This window comes from Corvus hawaiiensis, chromosome 25 (assembly GCF_020740725.1).
Source record: "Corvus hawaiiensis isolate bCorHaw1 chromosome 25, bCorHaw1.pri.cur, whole genome shotgun sequence".
NCBI lineage: Eukaryota > Metazoa > Chordata > Aves > Passeriformes > Corvidae > Corvus > Corvus hawaiiensis.
The window spans coordinates 7,249,544-7,275,520 of record NC_063237.1 but is presented as its reverse complement, the minus strand read 5'-3'; the positions used below and the strand labels follow the sequence as shown (position 1 = coordinate 7,275,520).

General features: G+C 52.1%; 1 protein-coding gene across 2 annotated transcripts; it reads right to left on the bottom strand.

Annotated features, from left to right (window-relative positions):
* Positions 1-4,545: 4,545 nt before the first annotated feature.
* C2CD2L (C2CD2 like) lies at positions 4,546-25,709 on the bottom strand. 2 transcript variants are annotated; one of them, XM_048328934.1, is made up of 15 exons: positions 25,425-25,709; positions 21,067-21,162; positions 20,566-20,685; positions 18,546-18,656; positions 17,576-17,689; positions 16,831-16,948; positions 16,542-16,665; positions 15,939-16,003; positions 15,214-15,341; positions 14,740-14,911; positions 13,292-13,393; positions 12,521-12,654; positions 11,741-12,023; positions 10,131-10,340; positions 4,546-9,619 (listed from the first exon to the last, which is right to left on the bottom strand). In XM_048328934.1, exons 1-15 carry the CDS (start codon positions 25,668-25,670, stop codon positions 9,606-9,608), a joined length of 2,037 nt encoding a protein of 678 aa, XP_048184891.1. In that variant the 5' UTR covers positions 25,671-25,709; the 3' UTR covers positions 4,546-9,605. The 2 variants fall into 2 exon arrangements, with proteins under 2 accessions (XP_048184891.1, XP_048184893.1); XM_048328936.1 differs by having other exon boundaries at positions 4,546-5,699.
* Between the last annotated feature and the right edge of the window lie 268 nt (positions 25,710-25,977).

The following is a 25,977-nucleotide window of genomic DNA, read 5'->3' as shown; positions in this document are numbered from 1 at the left end:
AGAATCGTGTATGGGCAGGGCTAAAGGGGGAAAGGCGGTGGCTGAAGGCGGAATGGGCGTGGCTAAAGGGAGAATGGGCGGGGCCAATGGCGGGGTGGGCGGGGCTAAGGGCGGAGTGGGCGGGGCTAAAGCCGGAAGGGGCGGGGCTAAAGGGGGGGGGCTTGCCGGGGCTCTAGGGGCCGTAGGGGGGAGGCTAACAGGGGAATGGGCGAGGCAGAATCGTGTATGGGCAGGGCTAAAGGGGGAAAGGCCGTGGCTGAAGGCGGAATGGGCGTGGCTAAAGGGGGAGTGGGCGGGGCCAAGGGCGGGGTGGGCGGGGCTAAAGCCGGAAGGGGCGGGGCTAAAGGGGGTGGGGGGCTTGCCGGGGCTCTAGGGGCCGTAGGGGGGAGGCTAAAAGGGGAATGGGCGAGGCAGAATCGTGTATGGGCAGGGCTAAAGGGGGAAAGGCCGTGGCTGAAGGCGGAATGGGCGTGGCTAAAGGGGGAATGGGCGGGGCCAAGGGCGGGGTGGGCGGGGCTAAGGGCGGAGTGGGCGGGGCTAAATCCGGAAGGGGCGGGGCTAAAGCCGGAAGGGGCGGGGCTAAAGGGGGGGGCTTGCCCGGGCTCTAGGGGCCGTAGGGGGGAGGCTAAAAGGGGAATGGGCGAGGCAGAATCGTGTATGGGCAGGGCTAAAGGGGGAAAAGCCGTGGCTGAAGGCGGAATGGGCGTGGCTAACGGGGGGAATGGGCGGGGCCAAGGGCGGGGTGGGCGGGGCTAAGGGCGGAGTGGGCGGGGCTAAAGCCGGAAGGGGCGGGGCTAAAGCCGGAAGCGGCGGGGCTAAAACCGGAAGGGGCGGGGCTAAAGGGGGGGGCTTGCCGGGGCTCTAGGGGCCGTAGGGGGGAGGCTAAAAGGGGAATGGGCGAGGCAGAATCGTGAATGGGCAGGGCTAAAGGGGGAAAGGCGGTGGCTGAAGGCGGAATGGGCGTGGCTAAAGGGGGAATGGGCGGGGCCAAGGGCGGGGTGGGCGGGGCTAAGGGCGGAGTGGGCGGGGCTAAAGCCGGAAGGGGCGGGGCTAAGGGGGGGGGTTGCCGGGGCTCTAGGGGCCGTAGGGGGGAGGCTAAAAGGGGAATGGGCGAGGCAGAATCGTGTATGGGCAGGGCTAAAGGGGGAAAGGCCGTGGCTGAAGGCGGAATGGGCGTGGCTAAAGGGAGAATGGGCGGGGCCAAGGGCGGGGTGGGCGGGGATAAGGGCGGAGTGGGCGGGGCTAAAGCCGGAAGGGGCGGGGCTAAAGCCGGAAGGGGCGGGGCTAAAGGGGGGGGCCTGCCGGGGCTCTAGGGGCCGTAGGGGGGAGGCTAAAAGGGGAATGGGCGAGGCAGAATCGTGTATGGGCAGGGCTAAAGGGGGAAAGGCCGTGGCTGAAGGCGGAATGGGCGTGGCTAAAGGGGGAATGGGCGGGGCCAAGGGCGGAGTGGGCGGGGCTAAAGCCGGAAGGGGCGGGGCTAAAGGGGGTGGGGGGCTTGCCGGGGCTCTAGGGGCCGTAGGGGGGAGGCTAAAAGCGGAATGGGCGAGGCAAAATCGTGTATGGGCAGGGCTAAAGGGGGAAAGGCCGTGGCTGAAGGCGGAATGGGCGTGGCTAAAGGGGGAATGGGCGGGGCCAAGGGCGGGGTGGGCGGGGCTAAGGGCGGAGTGGGCGGGGCTAAAGCCGGAAGGGGCGGGGCTAAAGGGGGGGGGGCTTGCCGGGGCTCTAGGGGCCGTAGGGGGGAGGCTAAAAGCGGAATGGGCGAGGCAGAATCGTGTATGGGCAGGGCTAAAGGGGGAAAGGCTGTGGCTGAAGGCGGAATGGGCGTGGCTAAAGGGGGAATGGGCGGGGCCAAGGGCGGGGTGGGCGGGGCTAAAGCCGGAAGGGGCGGGGCTAAAGCCGGAAGGGGCGGGGCTAAAGGGGGGGGCCTGCCGGGGCTCTAGGGGCCGTAGGGGGGAGGCTAAAAGGGGAATGGGCGAGGCAGAATCGTGTATGGGCAGGGCTAAAGGGGGAAAGGCCGTGGCTGAAGGCGGAATGGGCGTGGCTAAAGGGGGAATGGGCGGGGCCAAGGGCGGAGTGGGCGGGGCTAAAGCCGGAAGGGGCGGGGCTAAAGGGGGTGGGGGGCTTGCCGGGGCTCTAGGGGCCGTAGGGGGGAGGCTAAAAGCGGAATGGGCGAGGCAAAATCGTGTATGGGCAGGGCTAAAGGGGGAAAGGCCGTGGCTGAAGGCGGAATGGGCGTGGCTAAAGGGGGAATGGGCGGGGCCAAGGGCGGGGTGGGCGGGGCTAAGGGCGGAGTGGGCGGGGCTAAAGCCGGAAGGGGCGGGGCTAAAGGGGGGGGGGCTTGCCGGGGCTCTAGGGGCCGTAGGGGGGAGGCTAAAAGCGGAATGGGCGAGGCAGAATCGTGTATGGGCAGGGCTAAAGGGGGAAAGGCTGTGGCTGAAGGCGGAATGGGCGTGGCTAAAGGGGGAATGGGCGGGGCCAAGGGCGGGGTGGGCGGGGCTAAAGCCGGAAGGGGCGGGGCTAAAGGGGGTGGGGGGCTTGCCGGGGCTCTAGGGGCCGTAGGGGGGAGGCTAAAAGGGGAATGGGCGAGGCAGAATCATGTATGGGCAGGGCTAAAGGGGGAAAGGCCGTGGCTGAAGGCGGAATGGGCGTGGCTAAAGGGGGAATGGGCGGGGCCAAGGGCGGAGTGGGCGGGGCTAAAGCCGGAAGGGGCGGGGCTAAAGGGGGTGGGGGGCTTGCCGGGGCTCTAGGGGCCGTAGGGGGGAGGCTAAAAGCGGAATGGGCGAGGCAGAATCGTGTATGGGCAGGGCTAAAGGGGGAAAGGCGGTGGCTGAAGGCGGAATGGGCGTGGCTAAAGGGGGAATGGGCGGGGCCAAGGGCGGGGTGGGCGGGGCTAAGGGCGGAGTGGGCGGGGCTAAAGCCGGAAGGGGCGGGGCTAAAGCGGAGCTTGCCGGGGCTCTAGGGGCCACGGGCGAGGCTAAAAGGGGAATGTGCAAGGCTAAATCGTGTATGGGCAGGGCTAAAGGGGGAATGGGCGTGGCTGAAGGTGAAATGCCCGAGGATAAAGGGGGAATGGGGGCGGCTAAAGGGCGATGGCCGAGGCTAAAGGGGAAATGGCCGGGTGTAAGGGAGGGGATGGGCGGGGCTAAAGGGGGAGTTGAGTTCTGATGCATTTCCCCGGCCGTGGTGTGGGGTGTGACGTGCAGCCCAGTCCGGCCCCGCGCCGCGACCGAGACGGAGACGTCCCAGCCGCTGCCTGCCGCCGCACTCGCGGCTCCCGCCCGCTCTGGCGCCAGTGACCCCGCCGCTCGTGTCCCCACACCAGGAAACGCCGCGGAAAATCGCGCTGAAAGCGCCGGATCGGCGTTGACAGAGGGGTTCGGGCAGTCGAAATCGCTCTTCTGAGTGGTGGGGTCCTTCCGCGGCACCATATTTGGTCTTTACCAAAAAGCGCATGCGTGTGATACCGCCATCTTTAGAAGGGCAAAACCAGCGTGCCGAGCTGCTAGCTTGGTGTGGCATCACGTGACTTCCGCTCTTACGCGCCCTCTTGAGATCTGGCAGAAGCTGCTTCTGGCGGGGCCGCCATCTATTGTGTGGCACGGCAAAAGGGCCCCGCCCCTCAGAAGCGCGTCTATTCCGTTGCCTGAGGCCAACCCCGACTCCAACGCCGACCCTGCTCTTGCACCATCCGCGTCCCCACACCGCAAAGCGCCGCGCAGGATCGGGCTGCAAGCGCGGGGTCGGGGTGGGGGCCGGAGTGGAGCTCAGGCAGGCGGGAAGACGCCTTTGTGAAGAGAAAGGTCTTGTTGAGGGTTCATTTTGTCCTTCCCCAAGGCGCATGCGTGAGCACCCCCCATCTTGGGAAGGCCGGCATCAGTCGTGCCCGAGCCGCCATTTTGAGTGTGGCACAGCCTCACCGAGCGGCTGCAGCACAGCCTTGTCACCACGGGGCAGCAGCGGTTTGAGTACCAGCCACAATCTCAGCCTGTGCTGCACAGAGAGGAAAAAAACCTCTGAATACACTAAACTATTTCTATTGCCTTCATAGGTACTCTATTTTCTTCCATTTTCAAGTCCTTTCTTGTTTAATTTACATCTACAAAAGTTACATTTGCATTTTTAAACCCTATATATCTTTATCTAGAATTTCTTATCCTCCATGATGCTGTATATAATACAGCAGATATGGGGTTGTATTTTGAAATCAATTTTAATAATTAAAAAAATTACTTATATATACATACAGATAAGAAAAGCTACAGTTTTTAATATGTTTTGCAGAAACACACCCGCTAAACTTCCAAGCATTTTTGGTCTGTAACCTCCCTTTTTTAGAAGGACCACGCCTAACCCCTCTCATACCCTACTCACCTTCTCCTCGACTGCAGGTATTTCTCCTATGTGCCTCAGTTTACCCCCTTACATTTAAATGTTTTGGGGTGTTACAGACCCTTGCACGGGTCTACACAGCTTGCCATCATCTGAGTGGGAGAATTTAGGTGAGACAGGCACAGGTTGGAGGGAAACTCACGGCGCTACATCAGGTTTTGATGTTCATGTGGTTTAATAAGTTAACAGATTCAGCCATTACACAGCAATAGAACTCTTCTTCAAGATTTACAAAGGTGCAAGAACTTCATTTAGTCGTAAGTAGTTTAATTTTCATTATTAGCTACACAGTTCCAATTCTTTCCCACCTGAACAAGCTGGGGTCAAAATTTTTAATCCACCCAGACAGAAAGCATCAAAGTACAAAAGAGCACACACAAGGAGGGGGGCTAATTCAAATTCCATGTAGGCATTTGGTCCAGTACCTTACGAGCAAGGAAAAGGTGATGTGGACCGCTCGTGCCTTATAGAAGGAGCTGCGATATAACGAGCACACCTTTGCCAGAAGTTTGGCCACCACCGGGACTGTTACCCTACCCTGAGACTCGCCGTGACCTTGCAGTAGGGAAGGCGGGATGGAGAGAACAATGCAAAAAGACCACAAAGGACAACCCTCCACACAAGCATCTCCACAGCTACCCAGAAATGACTTCTCTGTAGGTTTAGCAAACAATGACCCAAGAGAAGCTATCGCATCGCTAGAGCCAAAGAACGTAACAACACCGCTTGCCATGCACCCAGTTCTAGTCTAGAAACGGCACATGCCCGTGGTGCTCTTCTATCAGTTTGAAGAAGTTTCCGTTACATTCCCCTCCACTGAACTTGCTCTCCACCCAAATAGCCTGCCCTCGCTCTTCCCCATTTCGGTCACGCTGCCTAAAAACCCCACCCTCAACTGCACTGGCAGCATGAGGGTGCTTGCAGGGGCAGGAGTTGGATTTGCTTGCTCAGGTCTGCCCCGGCAGAGGTCTGCGCAAGGAATGGATGTAACGCCACAGAAGCTGGTAGGGTAGGGCCGCTCTCCTGTGCCCCCATTGGCACCGTCACCCTCAGTAACTCTGCACCGTTACCGGTACAGGCATTTGCAGAGCATGCTCTAATTATAAGTGTGTGCAAATACACATCTATGCACCCAATCCCTCTGGCCTCAGACATCCATCACGTGAAATCCTGTGGCACCCTCAGAACACTGAGGTTTTGCGGCTCCCTTCGTTTTTTCCTGTGTCCGTTTTCCACTGACTCAAGAGGATATCTCTCATGGGCCAACGTCAAGGGCTTTTTTTGATGACGAGACTCTTAAAAAGCCTTTCCTAAGCATAGGGAGAAGATGTATCCAGACAGAAATATACTTATAAGCATACTTACAGCTTACAGCTACCATAAATCTATTTTCTTCAGAGAAGCAAAAATACACAGCCACAGGTAAATTCTAGTAAACCTGTTCGGCCAAAATAAAAAACAAACAAACAAACCAAACCAACCAAACCAACAAAAAAAAAAAACCCCACAAAACCCACAAACAAGCAAAAAAAACCCAACAAACCAAAAAACCCTCCAAGCAAACAACAACAACAAAAATAAAACCCCAAAAAAAACCCCAAAAAACTAAAAACAATCCCAACAAAATGCCTGCTTTGGCTTCATTTACAAGTCACTGTTCCTGCTTGTGCAGCCAGTAGCAAAACACAGCATTTGGAACGCAGGCCCTCATATGCAGGCTGAACTCCTTCAGAAGCCTCCGTGCATTCAAGCCCGCCGCTCTGCTGTTCCTCTTTCACCATATATTTGGTCAAGGACCAATTTCACAAGGTGCAAATAGCGAGCCTACCCTGAGACAACAATCTGCCAACTGCAGATCATTTGAGCTTAAAAAGTTTGATGGTGGCATGTGCCGTTCATGGGGTTGCTCTGTGGTCCCAGGCATTATGAAATGCCACAGAGCCCACAGCAGCACCAAGGTGAGGGCACAGGCAGCTGGAAGAAGTTAAAGAGGGAAAGTAGATTTCAGATAGCATTTCTTCTGACCTAAAGCCAGAAACATAAGCGGGGATTAAATACAAAAGAGGTTTCTCAAAGCAGCAATTCTATGGGGGGAAATTCCCAGGGACTTGGTCTTTGCAGCTTCTGGAGAACGAAACCCTATGTGACCTTCCCTTTCCATCTGAGAAGATTAGGATAGAAGAACTGTTTCTCACACCAATAATCACACCTCCACCGCAAAGCAGATTCATTACCATTCGTGCCTTTAAGAAACCAGGAGATTCATCTGTGCTCACAGTCAGGACTAACAAAACGGGCACCTACTGCTTGGGGGATGAAAACATCTCTGCGGGCCAGAAAGAAAGCCTTGTCAGATAAGGAGGAAGGATCAACACGGTTAATAAGGAATGTATCGGTACCAGAAAATTTCCAACGCACACAGCAGAGCCATGGCCTGCTATCCCTCTGCTCCTCAAACAGCACTTCAGCCAAACACCCTGAAAAACCATCTGCACTTAAGGAGAACATTCAGAAGAAGATAAAAGGTTACAATATCGGTCTTATGCTGTACAACTCTGAGAAGCAACAAAATGTCAGAAAATACATCTCCTCTAGGAAACACAAGCAGATGTAGGACTTAATGTCTGAGGATGCGTTCTGCCAGCACTAGACAACATCCATTCCCTTTGCAAGCTGTCTAACCAGATACAGATTTGCAGCACAATTTACTGCCTGTGGTAAAAAACACTGCTAAAAATTCGAGGGAAGGTATGCCCCTACTGGCATGCTTCCTGCGTGCCATTCATTCTGCCGAGCACAGTGCAGGCGTCTTCTGCTGCATCAAGTTCAAAACCAAAAACGGTACCTCCGCTGCAAGTCATTGGCAGGCGTAGCCTGAAGCCAACAAACACAGAACAAAACAGGAAAGCCACAGACATATGACAGGAACTGCCCATTTAACATGGCTAGAAAGGGACCCCACGGCCGGTGAGGAACTCGAGCTTCCGTTTTTACTCCCTTTCCTATTACCTCCTCATCCAAGCCAGACCAAAATATGCTGGGTCAAGAACCTAAGTACGTGTTTGTCAGACACAAACCTTGCCTTTCCTGCCTCCGGTCTACAGTGACAAGGACAACACTGGCTAGCCCTCACAGCCCTCCTTGTGTACATGAGCCTCAGATCCCCGATTCCCAAGAACAGTGGTGACCCTCGGTGTTCACCTCCAGCCACTCTGCACCAAGACAGCTCAAGACGCTCTTACAGTTTAAAGAAAAGAACACAGAACTATCAAAAAACGGGACTCGCAGCAGGTCCTCGACTGACCCACAACTGAAGAGCCGTGGGCTCTTCCGCCAGCATTTCTAATGCAAGGCTTCACAGCATCCCACTAGAGAAGTGGTGCTGTCTGGGTTCAAACTTTCAAGGTTTAATACCTTGAAATGGTGTTAAAACAAATAAATAAAATCCAAAAATGGAACACAAAGTACCATCGTAGCTGCAAGTCATAGAGGGGATGGTGCAAGGGAGAACGCCAAACTGAAACCAAACTCCGAGACTTTGGGAACAAGGGTGTGCCTGAGAAGGACAGCACCGCACGTGACAGCGCCGCACCAACCCAGCAAAAGAAGGCTATGTCAAACTGGTGGCTGAATTGCTACAGGCAAGCCACAGATGGGATCTGCTCAAGCTCCAACAGCACTGTAAGCACAAACCACAGTCACTCACATCAAGGAAAATGATCCTCAGCGAGAAACAGTGAGCTCTCTGACATCCACGGCACATGGAAGTGCAAACAAAGCCACAGTGCCATGTGGACAAGGAACGAAACAAAAGATAAAGGACATGACAGAGCTTGGGGACGACAAAGACTCCCAGACCAAAACAGATGTAGAAGTTCCTGGTCAGCCAGCTGGACCAATATGATTCTTCGGATTCATACATGCCCAATCATGTGAGGAGTCGGCAGGAAAAACAGCAGAGAGTCCCTCCTGCTAGCACACACTGGTACTTTCAGTGACAGCCCTTGTAACTCTGGCCTTCCCTACCTGCACAAACATGCAAGAAACAGCTGCCTGTAAATCCTTTTGCAGCAGCACACCGAACGCATTCCGGTCTTTGGAAACAGCACACGGCAGCAGAATCGGCAAGCCAAGGTTTGTCCTTCTGAGAAACGCGCTTTACGCGCGCCACCAAGAGAACTGCTTTTTCACCTGGTAGCATCCTGCATAAGGAAGGGCAACAGACACCACCACAGGAGGTACTCTAATGGAAGAGCAGAGCTAGAGAATCCAGTCAGGCCTGGGAAACAGCTCTTCTGTGAGGTTTTTCCTCCCCTCTGTCCCACCTCCTTAACTCGACAGCCCACAGGAGAGCAGGAGTTTCCTCTCAAACCAGGCACATTGACAGCATGAGTATTTCTCCAAAGAGCATTGTTATGTGCTATCTGAAGGGAACTTCTGGGGATATTATAGACAAAATGTGCATGGGCCAGGAGACCAGACAACTGTTCCTCTAGAAGAACTGCCTCCTCCCGCACAAGGATTCTATTTTCCCCTGCACGCCTCTCCCTCTGCAAATACCCACTGCAGAAATGCCCTCTGTTTGAATGGGGTGGATCGTGTTTGCAGGAAAAAAGGAAATGCAAACCAGAAAGATTCCTTCTACTAGAGGAAACTCATCAGTGAAAACACGTAAACTCTCGCCTCTTTCTGCCACGTGCCTTCAGGCTCCCCATCAGACTGCCTTTCACCACATTCCTTGCCTTTTTCCTTGCCATCCATCCCCAGCATGGTGCCAGTCCTTGGCACGAGAACCACGAGACTGGACGCTCTGCAGGTCCGGAAGACAGCCTGGCAGCCCTTCGGCAACATCCCCAAGAGTAAGGGATCGGCTCATGCAATAGCTGGTGTGTGCATCCAGTACAGGCCCTTCCCTGTTCAAGAACACAGATGTGGAAGGAGTGCTGTGTCACAAGGCGGCTGCACAGGGTGGCAGAACTGACAGCACTGACCAGGCGTTCTTGAGAGGGCTCAGGCTTCTACGAAAACTTGTGCAGCGGTTAAAGCTTCCTTCTTAGAGACTTCTTCCTTCCCCAACACAGCACAGAAAACAGGGGCTCCTCAGTGCTGTCTGAACCAGAGACTGTTCCAACGGCAGAGCCAGATGGAGGACCACAACTCCGACAGCTGTCTTCCGACAGCTCACAGCCCAGGAGCACATCGCCCTGCAGCGCGCCTCAGGTTACGGCCTCTGCACCAAGCACAAGCAATAAGAGCGTTTAGATCATCAGTGACTGCATCATTCTCTCTCACTAGAAGAGCCGAGCGAGGCTGCATCCCACACTTCTCGGCAATGTAGCTAACCCAGTAGTTTCTTGATTTTAACTCTGAAGGCTGCCGCTTGAGAGACCTGCCCCCTGTTTCCGTGAGGCACCCGACGATGCCAGACAGCTACAGAGACGGAGTCACTTCTGCAGCTCCTGGGACCCCCAGGGGGATTAGCGTGCCACCTGGATTTTCTGGGAGAGCACAGTGGGGTGCAACAATCAGAGAAGGCTAAGCCAAGGCAGCCAAACAGCCTGAGTCCTGGGTTTGCCACTTCCGCTCCCCAAATGGTGTAAAGCACTGGGGTGTCTTCCCTCAGCCAAGGTTGGAAAGAACTGGACTGCAAGTCACAGATACCATGGAGTGGGAAGACAAGAGACTAGAAAACAATCTCTGAGAAATCTTTCCGAAGGGCTTCTCCCTCCTTCAGTTCTCACCTGCTGATGTGTCGTCACTACCTTTGGGTTTGGATTTAGACTTGAAGGAGAAGCGTTTGATGAGGCGGTGAGAGAAGCTACCAGTTTTCTTTCTGGTGGCGGAGTTGGCAGTGACATTGGACAAGTCATCGTGTGACTGGCTCAGGCCCGCTTCCTTCTGCTTGCTCCTTCTCCGGAAGATGAGCTTGGTACCGCTCCGAAGAAAGCTAACTGCAGAGACAGGAAGGAGACAGAAACTGTGATAGCATCCTGCAGTGGCGAGTTTCGGGGACAGTAACGCACCCAGCCATTCTCACACATGCAGCAGCCTGCTTCCACGCTGAGCGGCAGAGGTACACGGCAGGTCGACTAATCTCAGCTTCCAAATGCAAGGCAAAGTCTCAGTTCGTGACAGACTGCGACGTCAACAAGCCGCCCCACTAAACATTCCGCCCCGTGTCCCCTCTGCATAAACAACGTCCTCCCCTGAGTGGAAGAGTGCAGAATTTTAAATGAAAGCCAAGACTCATATGAATGGAAAACAAGCGAGAACATCTGGATCTGAAGACCCTGAGAGGAACATACAAGAGGAAAAAGGCCTCTCAGACCAGCCTGTCTCAAGGGCACACGGATTAACTTTGTCATCGATTGCCTGGAACAACTGCCTGCATTTTCATGACATGCCCGGTCTGGAGGCAAATAATGCCAATGGCTCCTTATGACTCACTCCAGCAGGAGAAGATGGAGACGCCGATTGCTCTCAACCTCAAATGGATCAGAAAGATACATGCAAAACCTGCACGCCATGTAACACTCCTAGGGTATTTCCTGTGGAGGGTGTTTGCTTTCCATATTCCCTCTCTTCCCCACCTGCCAGGTCTCTCAAGAATCTGGGTCGCACACCCTTCTACCCACTGACGTGCAAGAAAGGGGCCTCCGCAGCTCAACCCGTACCTGGTTGTAACGGGGTACAACCCCCCAAAACTTGTCCCACTCTGATAATCCGAGTAACCAAGATTTCGATTTACATTTCTTTACGTAAGTCGGTAGCAGAAAAATCCAAGATGCGCCATCCACCTAACTGACAAATGTGCGGAAAGGCGAGGACAGCAGCTAGGCTTGGGCTGGCCCACTCCATCATTTAAAAGAAGTGAGTTTGTGGGGACATCTTACAGTACGACAGGTCAGAGGCACTAGCTGCTTCGATACTAACAGGGAAAGGAGGAGGGCAATCAAGGCCCATACAATCCACATTGCTGGGCAGTCTGCACTTCCACACCACGGGCGGCCACATTCAGAGGAGGAATCATTATTTACGGACATGCGCCTGATCCGTGGACCTGGAGGCCAGGGAGAGAAAAGGGGGTCTCCAGAACACACAGGCTGCGCAGGGTTCCCATCCAAGGGAGAACAGAAACTAAAAAGGCTACAGGAATCAGACACCTACAGATGGTGGCATTTGGAATCACTCCAGTGGAAAAACCACAAGAGGAAGGCAGGCTCTTCCAGGCTCCGTCAGAAGCTGCTCTTTGCTATGCTGAAAGGGGTGGGGAACTTGGATGTCACTTTATCCTCATGTACAGCTAATGTTACAGGCTCATGTTAGCTACCATCTAACAGTTCATCCTTACCTTTGTGATCTTTCAAGCTCCTGGTCTCAAGGGCTCCCGTGGAACCGGTTTCGGACTCAACATCTTCCACCGACGGTCTTTCAGAGATGTCCGATCGCGTTGTCTCGTCCAGCTCCTGACTGTCCCTTTGTCCCAATGGCGACGCTTCCAGTGGCCGTGACAATTCCGTAGAATCGTGCATCCGCTCAGCTGTGCCCTCTGCCTCAGAGTCCCCATACACAGTGGCCTCCAGGGATGCAGCGTAACCCAGAGAAAGTGCCATTTCATCTTGAGCAATAGGTACCTGAAGGGGGGTTAGAAGGGCAGACAGACATGAAGACAGGATCAAAAGAATTGCATTCATCTCCCTACTTCCATCTACACCTACATATGGATGGCCCAGCTCAGATCATCAGTGCTAGATAGCACCGATGCGCAATTATCCCTCTTTGGCTGAAATATACTGTAACGTGGCCGATGACAAAGCATTCTGCTGCATGTCCCTCACTCCCATAGCCAAGTTCAAGGAGAACTCCTTATATTCTCCACAAGGTTCAAAACCAGCTATGGCAGCCACCTCCCTTTCTGCAGCTACCTGCTGTGAACTCCCACCAGCAGCTGCCCAGCAGACTGGCAAGGTACTTTCTGATGCTCACTGGGAAGCAGCGAAAGGCTTCTGATGAGCCAGTCATCTGTGCTGGAACCTTCCCACACTGATCCCTACAGGACAGGTTAGCTTCATGCACGCATCCCTAAAAACGACCTCCCAGACTGGAAATGCAGCTCCTAACTACCAGAGACCTTGGACACTCCTGAGATGATCAGTGTACTACGTTTTGTTGGCGTCTTCTTGATGGTCTTGTTATTCGTCTCAGTTAGCTGCCTGATTGCCGTCTCGGCCACTGGATCCAAGCCATTTGGCATATGGCTATCCCCTGAGCACAAGAAAAATACCAATGCTTGGAGTAGCAACCTTCAGCAGAGGCAAAAGGTCGCTTGCCGACCGCGATGCTTGTAACAGGCAACTTACATGCACACAAAAGTAGTTTCCCCACCCGGAGTTTATTACAGACTTGTCCAAATAAACCAAACAAAGGGAGGTCTGTATAGCTAGCTCTTGGCTTTTTTAGGTACCTGAAAAGTTTCGTTTCCCACCAGGCATATCATTAAAATGCGCCCCCCCCCCCATCCCCGCTCAGTGAAGACTTCCAAAGACTCCCAATAGTTTGCTTTGGCGGCGAACTGTCAAAACGGCTGCAGTGCTCTGTTCCAGACACAGTCAGAGCCCCAAGTGCAAGGTGAGCAAAGTTCTTTGGGTCCAGATAGACTGGAAAGTTCTTGCCAAGCAAGGAAACACTCATAGTCACTGACTGGATAGTCAAATGGGAATGTCTTTTACCTGCCCACACCCCACCACCAGCCTTCTGCCCCCACCTTCACTCAGGCACTTGGACATTCTCTGAAGCAGAAAATGTAAATGAGCTCAGGGAACCGCACTCAGACTGCCGCTTTCCAAAACAGGCTAAGGAACACCGCTACTTCAGTAAGAGCCTCAAGTTTCCAAGCACTTACGGCTACCGCTGGGCAAGTGGCCATGAGGACAGCTGGTCTCCAAAAGCACTGTTGTCTTCTTCTCAGTCACTTCCACCTTGGAAGGCGACCTCGATGGTGAATCTTCACAGCAAAAGAGACACAGAGATCCCAGTAAGTGGAGATGAAGCTTACGCATATAGCTTATGATGCTATCATATTGTGCCCCCTACACACAACCCCAGAAAGCCTCAAGCGAGCATTCGGAGAGCCTGCAAGGCTGGTTCTGTAAGGCTTTGTGGCAACAACGCAGTAAGAAGCCTACTGGCAAAAACTCAGAATCACAGAATGGTTTGGGTTGGAAGGGACCTTAAAGACCACTTAGTTCCAACCAGCCTGCCACTAGACCAGGCTGCTCAGGGCCCCATTCATCCTGGTCTTGAATGCTTCCAGGGACAGCTACAGCTTCCCTGGGCAACCTGTGCCAGTGCCTCACCACCCTCAGGAGGAAAAATTTCTTCCTTATGGCTAATATAAATCTACCCTACTTCAGCTTAAAGCCATTCCCCCTCGTCTTATCACTGCATGCCCTTGTAAAAAATCCCTCTTCAGCATTCTTGTAAGCCCCCTTTTAGGTACTGGAAGGCTGCTTGCTATAATGTCTCCCCAGAGCCTTCTCTTCTCTGGGGAGCCTTTCTTCACAGGGAGGTGTTCCAGGTACATGACCAACTTAGTGGCCCTCCTCTGGACTCACTCCAACAGGTGCGTGTCTTTCACGTGTTGGGGGGCCGCAAGGCTGGACACAGTACTCAAGGTGGAGTCTCTAAAGAGCAGAGCAGAGGGGGAGAATCACCTCTCTCGACCTGATGGCCACGCTTCTTTTGATGCAGCCCAGGATATGGTTGCCTTTCTGGGCTGCAGTCCTGTGAAGCAGACGCATAGCAATACCTCATTCGTGTCAAGCCCCACCTCTTGGAATATCCAGCACCACATTCACCAGGACACCAGAGTGCAAGCAGCAACAACCCCTAGTAAGCAAGGTCAATATGCTTTTGGCTCCACATTCAGCATGTTCAGCGTAACTTCTTTAGCAACGAAGAAACTAGAGAAAGCACAGCTAAACACTTAGCCTGACATCATGCAGAGGTTATGCGGCGGCATACACATCAGACCTCCCACCGCCAAAAGGGTGTGAGAGAGGCTCATCCCTACCTCACCTTCCCCCCAGACACAGAGCTGCATCAATTCTCTCCCCTAGGGCTACACAAGGGTTTCCAGCCAGCCACAAAGACGCTAGGGGAACAGCAAGGATGCCTGTGTTCCGACCCACACACCAGAAGTGGTACGTAAAGCATGAGCCTGCAATGACCAGATGTGATGGCTAAACAGTTTTGCTACTGCCTTCGTGAGCAGCCATGGGACTATCGCAGCTAAGTTTGTGCTGCCATAGCAGCCACCTGTACAGTACACCTGCTGCTGCGCAGCCTCACCCAGTTTGCAGTCTGCCTTGGGCCGGGACTGAATTGTGGTGACAGTAGTCACGATGGTGCCATCGGGCATGATGGTCCGGTCCATCTCCACCTTCTTAGTGGGGGTGATGCTGGTTCGCAGAGATGCGCCGTGATGAGCATTCAAAGATGCAGGAGCCTCCTGGAACAGCAGCTATAAAGAGTAAAGCACTGCTCAGAGAGGTTCTCTTCCTCCCAGATGGAAAGGCCGGCATGTTTGGGCAACAAAAGCTAGAGCTCTGGGCATCAAGGAGCCATCTCCAATACGGTATCGGTTCAACAGCCAGAGGCTCAGGGACCGAGGGTCTGGTGACAGCCACCCTTCCACAGCATAAGGGTCTGCTAGTCCTCTGCACCAAGCTCAGGTCCAAGCATGCGTGTCTCCAGCTAGAGGCTCGCATCACGAATGCTTCCAGAGCGTGTGTGCGTGCAGAGCTTGGGGGGTCATGAGCTCACCTCCAATGTAATGGTAGCTTCAGCTGTCAGTGACTGTCCAGCTCCTGGGACCAGTGAGCAGACCTGTCTCCCAGATGGTTGTTTGCCCGAAGAATCAATCAAAAGTGTGGCATATGCCAGCAGCACATCTGCAAAGAAGGGAGAGTAAAAATGAAACCCTTCACAGGACCTCAGCACCTTAGACATCTCCAAGGTAACCCCTACTTTTGGGAAGCAGCCCCATGGGCCAACACAGCAGATCCCCACAACTCCGCTAACTCCCAGGTTCAAGAGGGAGAAGGGGCAGGCAGCGCTCCTCCGCTCTTCTTTAACAATCCAGGAATCAGCTGCCTTGAAAAGATGACCATTGTGTGGCCTCCATCACAAGTAGATACTGCAGTTAGTCCCTGACTGAGTACAAACAAACAGTTAAGAGCCGTACGCAAAGCTCTCCTAATACAGGACGGAAAATCCCGCATGCCCCTCCCTGCTTCAGAATGGAGACAGGCAGGCCACAGGAACCTCCTGATTCAAGGTCAGATCCAGACCATTTTAGTAAGAAGAACAGAACCCAGAGTTACTTCACACAGTCAGAAGCTCACATAAAGCTAAATATGAAAAGTCCTTTGCAGAATTCATCACACGTTGTACCGACATTGAACTACCACAGGCTTAAAGTGCAGTAAGTCCCTTAGACACTTTTGCCTCCCCGTCTTACAACCCATCTTATGGCTGCCCATACTCACTTCCCCCTCCGTCGCTGTTCCCCAGCACCTGTAGTTTCAGTTCTTTGCTTCTAGGTCCCAACTCCCTGTTGAAATCGAAGATGGGCTGGTGTTAGGCACTCTTTTCTAAGTGGCCATGGAGCAAACAACCTCATTCTGTATCTTCCCTCCCTCAAATCTCACATGCCTCATCACCCTCTCCAAAGTTTCAGTAGCATGCACTGCTGTGGAGGACACGACTAGAGCACCAAACTACAGAAATGAGAACTCTGGTTCGTGTGCCCGGCAGAGCTGTGTAGGCTGCCAGTGGAAGTTGAGAGGGCAATCTCTCTGGAAGGCTGTTTATGCTACGGCCCTACTGCACCTGCTGCTCCTACAGTCAGCGTTTCTGCCCACTCAGTTAAAACACAAAGTGTCCAGGGAAGCGAGAAATACGTATGCGAGCTTGGACCAATTGCCGGAATCAGTAGTCCAGCATGGGGGCAGCACAAACGGACATCGCCCCGTGGTGCAGACTTCACCACTGCCCCACGCACATCAGTTACTGCAGCGTGGTAAAGACACCCAGAGACTGTGCCGGTCCACCTACACTGTGGGTAGGCCAGAAAGGGAGCAGACACTTACAGAAAGAACTCGTCAGTCCACTCCATCTCTCCTGCAGCACCCACACTGCCACTTGGCATCGGCCTCGTCCACTTCTGCTGTGGGGGGCTGTCTAGCTCTGCCACACAGCGTATCTCCCCAACTCCTGCAACAGAGAGACAGAGGACACGTGTGCACTCGTCAACAAGAGGCAGTGGTTCGTCAGGCACACGTCCCTCTTTTCCATTCAAACCCACCCAAAACATCCACTCGCTCCAATCTCACCGCCTGCACGCTTGCCCCTGTGGATCAGCAATGTTTTCACGCTTACCTCCCTTCCCCTGGCAGCCCAAGTTCAGCACACGAAGATTCCGGAGCAACAGCTTAGAACCCAGAGGGGCTGCTGCTACTCCGGACGGGGACTCTCGAGTCAGCTTATTGCTGGGTACCTGAGGAATGACGAGAGCGAGACCGATACCTTTATCGTTCACTCGCCAGCAGACAGCAGCAAGATGCATTGTCCTTGTATCTATTAACTAGCTCCTTACACCAACACAGGGGAATACCCGCAACGCCATCCATCAAGAGATGATGCTGCAGGTTTCCCGAGCTATTGACCTTCAGTGGGCCCTCGTGTTATTTAAGATGGGAAGTTTAAGGCAGACCGAGAAGGAGACAGGCAAGAACAAGCTTGCTGGCTACCAGACGGTCAACTGACAGTGACAAACCACAGACCATTCCATGCCTGCAAAGGCTGCCCTGGACAGAGCCTTGGTGTTCTGAGTAAGGGAGACTGCCAAAACAAAGATGTACCTCAGGCAGTCCAGCTCCACAAGTACATGACCGACAATCAGCATTCAAGAAAAAAGGTGGAAGGAACTGCCCTTGGGAGCAATTTCTATTTATCCCTATGCACCATGTCGCAGTACCCAAACTCCTGTGACAGTGCAGGCCAGGATTCGGCTGCCGCCCAGAAGCGAGACTCAACCCTTGGATTCCTGCCTGAGCCTCAGCCCTCAGAAGTGTCTCAGGGCCTGTGTTTGAGGCACAAGAACGACACGAGGAGAGTGACTTACTGCACTGGCTCCAGCGGTAATGGCCATCAAATTCACCGTCATGGCTGGCTTCGTGCTGACAATGGTATCCTCGATCAGATCCTTTATAGTGGACAGATCCGCCCTCCCTTCATCCTTCCCTCCGCAAATCAAGAGGAAATGCAGGAAAGTCATAAAAAAAAGGACACAGTTACAGCTCCACCTGCCTCTCGAGCCTCTAATACACTACACAGTCATTCTCTCAGTAATAACCTCCCAGATACTTTTCCCATGTCCCATACTCGCTCTCCTCAGTGCTTAAAGCTTCCGTGTAGCAGCTGCAGGCAAATGCAAGCTTTCTAAATGTGACAAACTAAGCCTCTACATCTGTAGTCTATCTGGTGTAAATTTTTACAATACAGCTTTTACAGTTTGTCACATGCTCACCACCTCAGGAGACAGTGCTACCACGCTTTTGGGAAAACAGCCAAATCCCTGTATCTACTCAGGATAAAGTAACAAAGGTGTCAGTAAAACAACAAATCAACCAACCTATTTGGATCATGGAAGCGCAAGCACGCCCACATTCTGTTCATTAAAATTCTAACCTGTGGGTTCCCCACATTAATCTCTTAAATCTTAACTGATCTCTTAAAAAAACCCCGCCAAACATAACCAACAAAACCAGACCAACACAACAACAAACAAACACCACCTCACACAAAGAAAGAGCGGCAACCCAGCTCGTTTTGCAGCTCTACATCTGACAACAGCAGGAGGAACCTACATAGACAGAAAGCCTTCCATAGGTACCACTTCGGCCCTCGAGGACGCTGTTGTGACACAGCTGAGCTAGTATCGATTCCAGGGTGAAAGAATCCCTCCACTGCCCTAAAGGGCCATGACAGTGAGTTGCCAACCCTCCTCCTTCACAGCAGCCTGCCTTCTAGGTGTTTCTGCTCCTTCCTCCCTTTCTCCACTCAAAGTCAGCCTCCCACTGTTAGCCACTCACCTCAGGAAGTTCAAGTCGCGGAAGAACCAAAAGGTCCAAGTTTGGTCTGTCCTTGAATGTCCATGACACCAGGAGACCCTCATTCTGTATCTCCTCCAAGTGGATCTCCACCTGGCCCAGAACAAATATCCACAGTCAGGAACTGTTTCTGTTTACATTAGGTGATTTTTGCTCCATTCCAAATACAGCAGTTTAAAGGCCCTCACACCAGTGCAACAGTAAAACACAGAACATAAGAACACAAGTGCTCCCTGGCCTACAGGATAAAGCAGCTGCAGAAGCCTCATTGCTCCATAGTGAGATCCAGCTTCCTCACTGCTGTGAGGTGATGATGATGCCCAGGCACCATCAGAGGGAAAAATGATTCATTATTTCTTTTACTGAAGAAAAAGCCTGCAGTACAATCCAAAAGTGCCCAACTGGGCCCCAACACATAGGATATTTACTGAGCTACATCAATTAACCCTTGCCAAATGTAACCACAACCATTTATAAGTTAGCAATGCATCTCTTGGAGATGATCCTCAGGTTGCACCAACAGTCTGCAACAACAAACCAGACTGTACAGCATCCTGTAGTTTAGTTGAAGTTGAAAAGTTGCACACCCATGTACCCATAAAAGCATCATTAATGTGACAGACAGAGGCAGAACCACATAGGAAGACCCCCCGACCTGAGAACTCTTGTAAAAACTGGGTAATGAAATTCAACCTAGTTCTCAATTGACAGGTTGACATTTACCAACAACACAGAAGGTCATCGGACAAAAGCAACAGACGTGAGACACAGTAGCCAGGTAAGTAACCAACAAGAGGTCCACAGAATAGACAGGGCACAATCGGGAACACAGCAGAATGGAATTTGAAGAACTCCAAAACGCAGACAGGCATGTGGTAATCTAACCAGCATTTCATAAAGCAGCAGCAGCAGCAAGACCTCAATTAGAATACCACGTGTAATTCCTTACACAAACAATCAACCCAAAACTTCAGCAGGTGCAGACAAGGAGACCCAGACAATGCCAGTGAGTAGGGGAGCAATTGGATGAGATGTGAGAAAGGGGACCTTTCAGAGATGAAAAGCAACTGCAGTTGATGCCCATAACTAGATTGGCAGCAGGCACACTACATGCTAAAGAGAGAAAGGAGCTGTTTAAATGACCACAGAACAGAAGTATAAAATCAAACTGGAACGACCTGATAAAAGTAGGCTGAAAATTGTAATAAAGCCTCTGAGAGCAAAAGCTTCCAGAACAACCTTCAAACTGCAACACATGTGACAGCATGGGATTGGCTTCTGCTACCACTGAATTACTTCTAATTTTGCCACATCTATTTTTAAATTTTTTTGGGGTGCACGTATGAGCGCACTGCCTCCGAGCAAGATACCATCTCCGGCGTCACGTCCTTCATCACGATGGAAACAAAACCACGTTCAAGAGAATCAAATCCAGCCAGAAAGCAACTATGGAGTTACCACACACTGTGATTTCAGAGCTTCTTTGCTGGAAGAAGCATCTCCGATATTCGACATGCACAAAAAGCTGTATCATGCTCTTGTGAATGTAACAAGGGGAACGGAAAAGCAAGCTACTCCTCACCACAGATTTTTTCTTCACACCCACTACCAGGACACCATACTTTTACATATCCACAGGACATAATTCCCCTTTCCATTGTGCCATGAAGGGAAATGAATTCTCTGGACTTCTCACTTCTTAAATACCCACTTAAAAACACAGTACAGAATGCTGCCACTGAATTCTCAGAACTCTCTGGAATTTCTTACAGCTATGTTTCCGAAACATAGCTATAGCCGAAATCTGCAGATGAAGACTCGGAAAACAAGACTCAGCGTGCAGATGGGGAATATCTGCCACCTCAACAAATGTTAGCGACCACACACTGCTTCTTCCAGCCCAACGAGGCCTTTATTTGCACTGAATCAGGTCCTCCTTCCTCGATCAGTGTGGGACTAGATGAAGGAGTGAGGTCAACGTCTAATTTCTTATAAACCTTACCTGAGCCTGCAGCACAGCCAAAGTGACATGATAGGAGTCCACAGAAACAGCAACTGGGGACTGCTGAGTAACAGAGACAGGAAATTTCACAGCTTCAGCTGACAGATGGCAGCACAGCACCTAAAAAGAAAAGACGAGTCTGTATCTCAGCAAGAGGCAGCCGTGTTATTCTCATCAAGTTCTGCACTGCAAACCTGCCACATCAGACCCTGTACAGTGACAAGAGTTCTCTTCTGCTCTCCACTGTAGGACCCTGATGTTTGGGTTCAGCATTCATACACCCCGGCTCCACCAACGCATCTTCTCTCGCAGAGCTCACCGATGTGCAGCTCCAGAGCCACCAAACGGGAGACAGACCTCCAAACTCCTCCAAACAGACCTCACCCAAAACCTCCCTGGTTCCACCATCTCAATCACAAATCACAGGCCTCAGCAGTCTGTCGAACACACCATCAATGGAGAAACCCCACACTGTACAGTTCAGAAGAAGCAAAGCCTTACCATGCTGTGGTCCGACTGTCCCTTGCATGTCACACAACTTATATTTGCAGCTTGTGGTAACTGAGGACCCTCTTCAAATGTGATCTGCACTGAACTCTACAAAGAAAAAACTCTGTTAGTTCCCAGTAGTCAGAGCAGCCCAGATAGTTTCAAAGAGGATGAATGATGTGGGGCCCCAGAGACACTCTGGCCCGTTTCCACAAATCCAGTCGGCACCCAGAACCATCACAGACTGTAATTCTACCCACCTTGGCTTGTCCATACAGAGAAAGGAAACAAGGTGTCCGATTAAGGCTTGAATTCGCAAACACTATGTTAATTTCAGACAGGTAAACCCAAATGAGGATGGAAAATTGATCTGGATAACAGTCAACCATGGATTGAGGGCATTATCCCTTCCTCATTGCAGAAGCTTTGCTGTTTCTTCACACGCGCTCTCTCTCTCCCCCCCTCTGTACGGTAATCCTGCTCCAAGGAAAAAGAATACCAAACCACTGCCACCAAAACCAAACACCCACCCCCCCCCCCCCCAAATAAACAATTAACAAAATCCACATCCTCAGCATATGGTACATCAGCTCCTGTGCTCAACTTGTTCCTTTTTTTCCATCCTCTTCTGGTTTCTTAGATTACAATCTCCACTGTCCTCTTCATTTGAGGATCTCCCTGTATTTCAAGACCAGTCCTGTACAGAGAATCCTTCTTAAGAAATATAAGACCAAGATAAAGAGTTTGAGAGCATCCCTCCACAAAACCTAGCCCTCAAAGATTCCGTTTGCTCACGAGGGACAAAAAGAGAAACAGAGAAAGCAGGAAATCTGGGCACTACGACACGACCATTTGCCCAGCTGATTGCATTTTAGGGCCAGAACAATCAGAAGAGATGACAGAGGTGCAGCAAGCCACATTCCTCTCAGGCAAATGAGACTCTGCGCTGCCACCTCCGTGCTACAGACAGACCCAAGTGAGGGGCAGAAAAGGCTCTGGGACACCAATCTGACAGGCATAAACACTTCAACCTGAAGAACTGCTTGCCCACCAAAAACTAGTCCAGATGCACGCCCTCCTTCTAACAGACACAAAGCAGCTCTCTCAGTGATGAAACTGAGAATGGATAACCAGTATTGGATCACTCCCTGCTGTTTTGTATTAGTACTGCCTGCTGTTTCTTTCTCTTACAGCCTCCTCCACTGGAGCCATGTATTCGCTCACGTGGGTCAGTCCAAAATAGCAAATCACCTTTTTCTCTCTCTGACCAGAATCTCTGCCCAATGACTCAAGTATTTCATCAGCAGCAGCAAGCTACCCCAGGTTCTTCCCAACACCTCACAGTCTCACCAAACTGGGAGGCACTGGTCAACTTCAAAAGATCTCGCTGCTCAGCCTGCTCGGAATGAACCACATGCACAAGGTAGCATGAATCTATACATCCTCCAAGGCACAAGGTAGCATGAATCTATATATCCTCCAAGGCGTGGAGAAAACGTAGCAGAAAAAATAAAATGAGAAGGGCAGCATGCACTTCAGAGGCAACACAACTCCTTTCAAGTCTTTGCTCCTTTTGGGGCAAGAGAATTGTAATCCCAACAGGAAATACTAAATGTTAGCAGCTGTTATTTCAAAATCTACAAAAAATGTGGCACCTCGTGAAGCTGCTCTCTCAAGTACCAGGGATGAGAATGAGACGCGGCTGGAAAGCGGACTGACCCTCACCTGTCCACTCCTGGCCCCCTCAGACCACGCTCCTAGCACAATCCACTCAAATTCACATGCTGGCATGCTCCAACCACCAATCCACTCCTATAAATCTCCTACCACATACGTTATGTACTCGCATTCGCTGAGATAGATAGAATAAGTATCCCTGGGAGAAAGTGAAATTGCTAGCTTCTAAGCACACATCTATCCCAGACTCCCGTTGGGACTTAAAAGGGGACATGAGGTCGAGTCAGACTGGGAGCAGGGAAAGAGCAGCCATCAGTTGCAATGAGGGCCATCAGGCCTTACGTCCCATCCCTTGACTGGACACAAGAATAAATTTGTAGAAGGCAGGGACTGGAGGTGAGGGGGCCACAGGGTAAAGCTTTTTATGACAACGCTAGCATATTTGCAAGGACAGAATTGCCACCAGTTCTAAACTGAGGTTTACCTGAAAACTACAATGCACTGCAAAAAAAGGTACAGCTTCTCCATCAAGACCTCAGCAGATGGCAGGACTATCCTTTATACAACTTCATTACAAAAACAAAACAAAGAAACCCCTAACACACACCCAGCCCAGAACAAGTCTCCTGCTCTGTGGTCTTTGAAAAGTATACATGAAATACACACGGAAGACTGTAGCCAACATGAGGCTGACTTCCCCTAACTGTACTGAGCTTTTACAGGACATGGGGGGTACCATCTTTTAAAAAAATCTCAATTGCAATTAGGACTTTAACATTATTAAGTCCCTACTCTGTTACTTTTGGCAGCCGGCTAGTTCACTTGAAGGGGTAATTCGTCCGGACAAGGAAAAGTTACTCAGCCGTGCAACATGGTAGCAAAGTTGCAATGACTGAGACTAAAACAGTCTTGCTTCTTCTACTGATGCTCCAGGGTGTAAAGCAAGGTGGAGCTCCCGTGGTAGAGTTCCTTGGCAGAATGCATCTCACAAAAATTCCGTGTCAAAGTGCTGACTAAAAGACGAAAGGCTCATTTTCAATTGCTTAATTGCCTTATCTAAGAGATGCCTCAAAAACAACTGCGTTATAAAATACAGTTGTGAGTCTAAGCCTAATGTTGCAAAGCAGTAACTTTCTATATAGATCTCAAAGTTCAGACGTGACTGAAAACCTTACATAATTATTTTAACGCCACCTTGAGCGCATTTCCGTGGCTTTGCGTTACTCGGATTCAAAGACCATGCTAAGTCTTCCATCTCCATCCTCCACTGAAGTTTGTGCCATTTCTCCTACATGTCCAAAGGAATTTACACCTCTTAATTCCAAGGAGGAAACACTAGTGAAAACATAACTGTTCTCTCTCAGTTAGACTCAATCAATTGCTTAAGCCCATTTCATGAGCACTGGGAAGCTGAATGCTGGAATTCTATAGCTCAAAGGCAAGGCATTGGCAGGAACGGGCTGCCTTTCTCCTGAAGGCAGGAGAACAGTCTAAGATGGAGTTTTTTCCACAGTTAAACACATATAAGCAGTTTAATTGTTTCCCAGTTAAACAGATACAAGCACCTCCAGGTAAGTCCCAATCTCATCCAGATCTCACGTAAGGCGAAGTCCTCCAGGACAACTCCCAGACCCTGCTTCAGAGAACAGCTTTTAGACCCAGCAACTCAATGAGGCAATGCTGCTTTCTGAATAGACATGCTCCAGACAAGGAGCAGCTGCAGCAGAAACTGAAGTGTAGCCCTCCAGGGGCCACCATGCCATTTCAGCCACTGGCTCATCTTCCCTTTACAAGAGTCCTAAATTCTGCAATTTATAAATTCAGGTCATTTGATGAGAATCTGAGTAATTCAACATATGACAGAAAAGCACGGCGTATCAGATATGGGAAACTAGCGACACTTTGACCACGATGACTACTGCATTGTGGTAAGAGGGGCATGGAAGCAGAGGCTGAGTTTCTACAGGGGAAGCGGGGAAGCACTATGCCCGTCGGGGGAAGGCACTTCACACTGAATCTCGCCCAGAATTTGTCACTTTGTCAAAAGGGGAGATACTTTCCCTATCTTGCTGGAAAACTCAAACACAAGTTTGCATCATGTTCTTCGAGACTTTAACTGCCTTTTCTTCAAACACGTTAGCTTCATGCTAACCTTTTTTAGCTCTTGATTTTCCTATACAACTTAACAGGAAGGCAACGCCTTCCCACTCACACGACAGAAAAAAAAGGAGATTGCAATACACTTTGGACTGCTTTGGACCACAGTTTCTGTGGGCATTAAGTCCCTGCCTTGTAGGCAACGCAAGCTATAATGCAGTTATTTCCATATGGAAGCATCAAGGCATATTCTCCTTCGTGAACTTCAAAACTACAGATAGTACAACGGTAATACTGGGAGATTAAAGAAAATAAATACCAGAAAAATTCGAAGAGATTGCTGTGGAAACATCAGAGTGACTACAGCATTGCTCCAACCCGCGTTAAATAACGCGCGGCAACCCACTCCGCCCTTTCCGCGCTCGCACACCGCAGCGCACTCCCGCGCGGGCCGAACGGAGCCGTCCGCAGGGCTCCCGGTGCCTAACGGCTCCTCCGGCCTGCGGGAAAGGGCTGTTCCGGCACCCGCGAACAAAGAGCAGGCGGGCGGGCCCGCCTCACCTCGCTGCCGCTCCCCCGCTCGGGCCCCGCCGTACCCCGTGCCGGCGCGCCTGGCTGTTGAGAGCTCGCACCCAAGCTCGCTGCCACTGCTCCCGTAGGGACCTGAGGGCGAGAAGCGCCGCGAGCAGCGCCCGCGCCCCGGCCTCCTCCGCCGCCGCCCCGCGCCGCCGTGGCGCTCGCAGGGCCGCGGAGCGCCAGTATTGCAGCAGCCAGGCCGCCACGGTGAGCAGCGAGGCGGCGAAGAGCAGCACCAGCGCGGCCCAGCCCAGGTCCGGCCCCATGGCGCGGCGCGCGGGGCTCAGGGCGGCGCGGCGGGCACGGCGGGCATGGCGGGCAGGCCGCGGCGCCGCCCCGCTCGCGGCACCGGGTGCACGTGGCCCCGCCGCAGCCCCGCGGCACCGCACGCGCACCCACCGCCGCCGCTCTCCTTCCGGCGCGGCGGAGCGCGCGCGCCTCCCGCGGCCCGGCGGAGCCGCCCCACACCCACGGCCCCCTGCTCCGCCCCGTGCCTGCGGGCACGCTGCGCCGCCCGGTCTGAACGGCCGGGAGGCCTCACGGCCGCCGCCGCGAGCCTTCTCTTCTGGTGGA

What these genes read in the sequence shown, in the direction of transcription:
- C2CD2L (XM_048328934.1), bottom strand. Translation starts at nt 25,670, where the DNA reads ATGGGGCCGGACCTGGGCTGGGCCGCGCTGGTGCTGCTCTTCGCCGCC. An exon ending in GCCAGGCGCGCCGGCACGGG is followed by an intron (nt 21,163 to 25,424) that starts GTACGGCGGGGC and finishes TTTTCTTTGTAG; the next exon opens with AGTTCAGTGCAGATCACATT. An exon ending in AAGCTACCATTACATTGGAG is followed by an intron (nt 14,912 to 15,213) that starts GTGAGCTCATGA and finishes TACTCTTTATAG; the next exon opens with CTGCTGTTCCAGGAGGCTCC.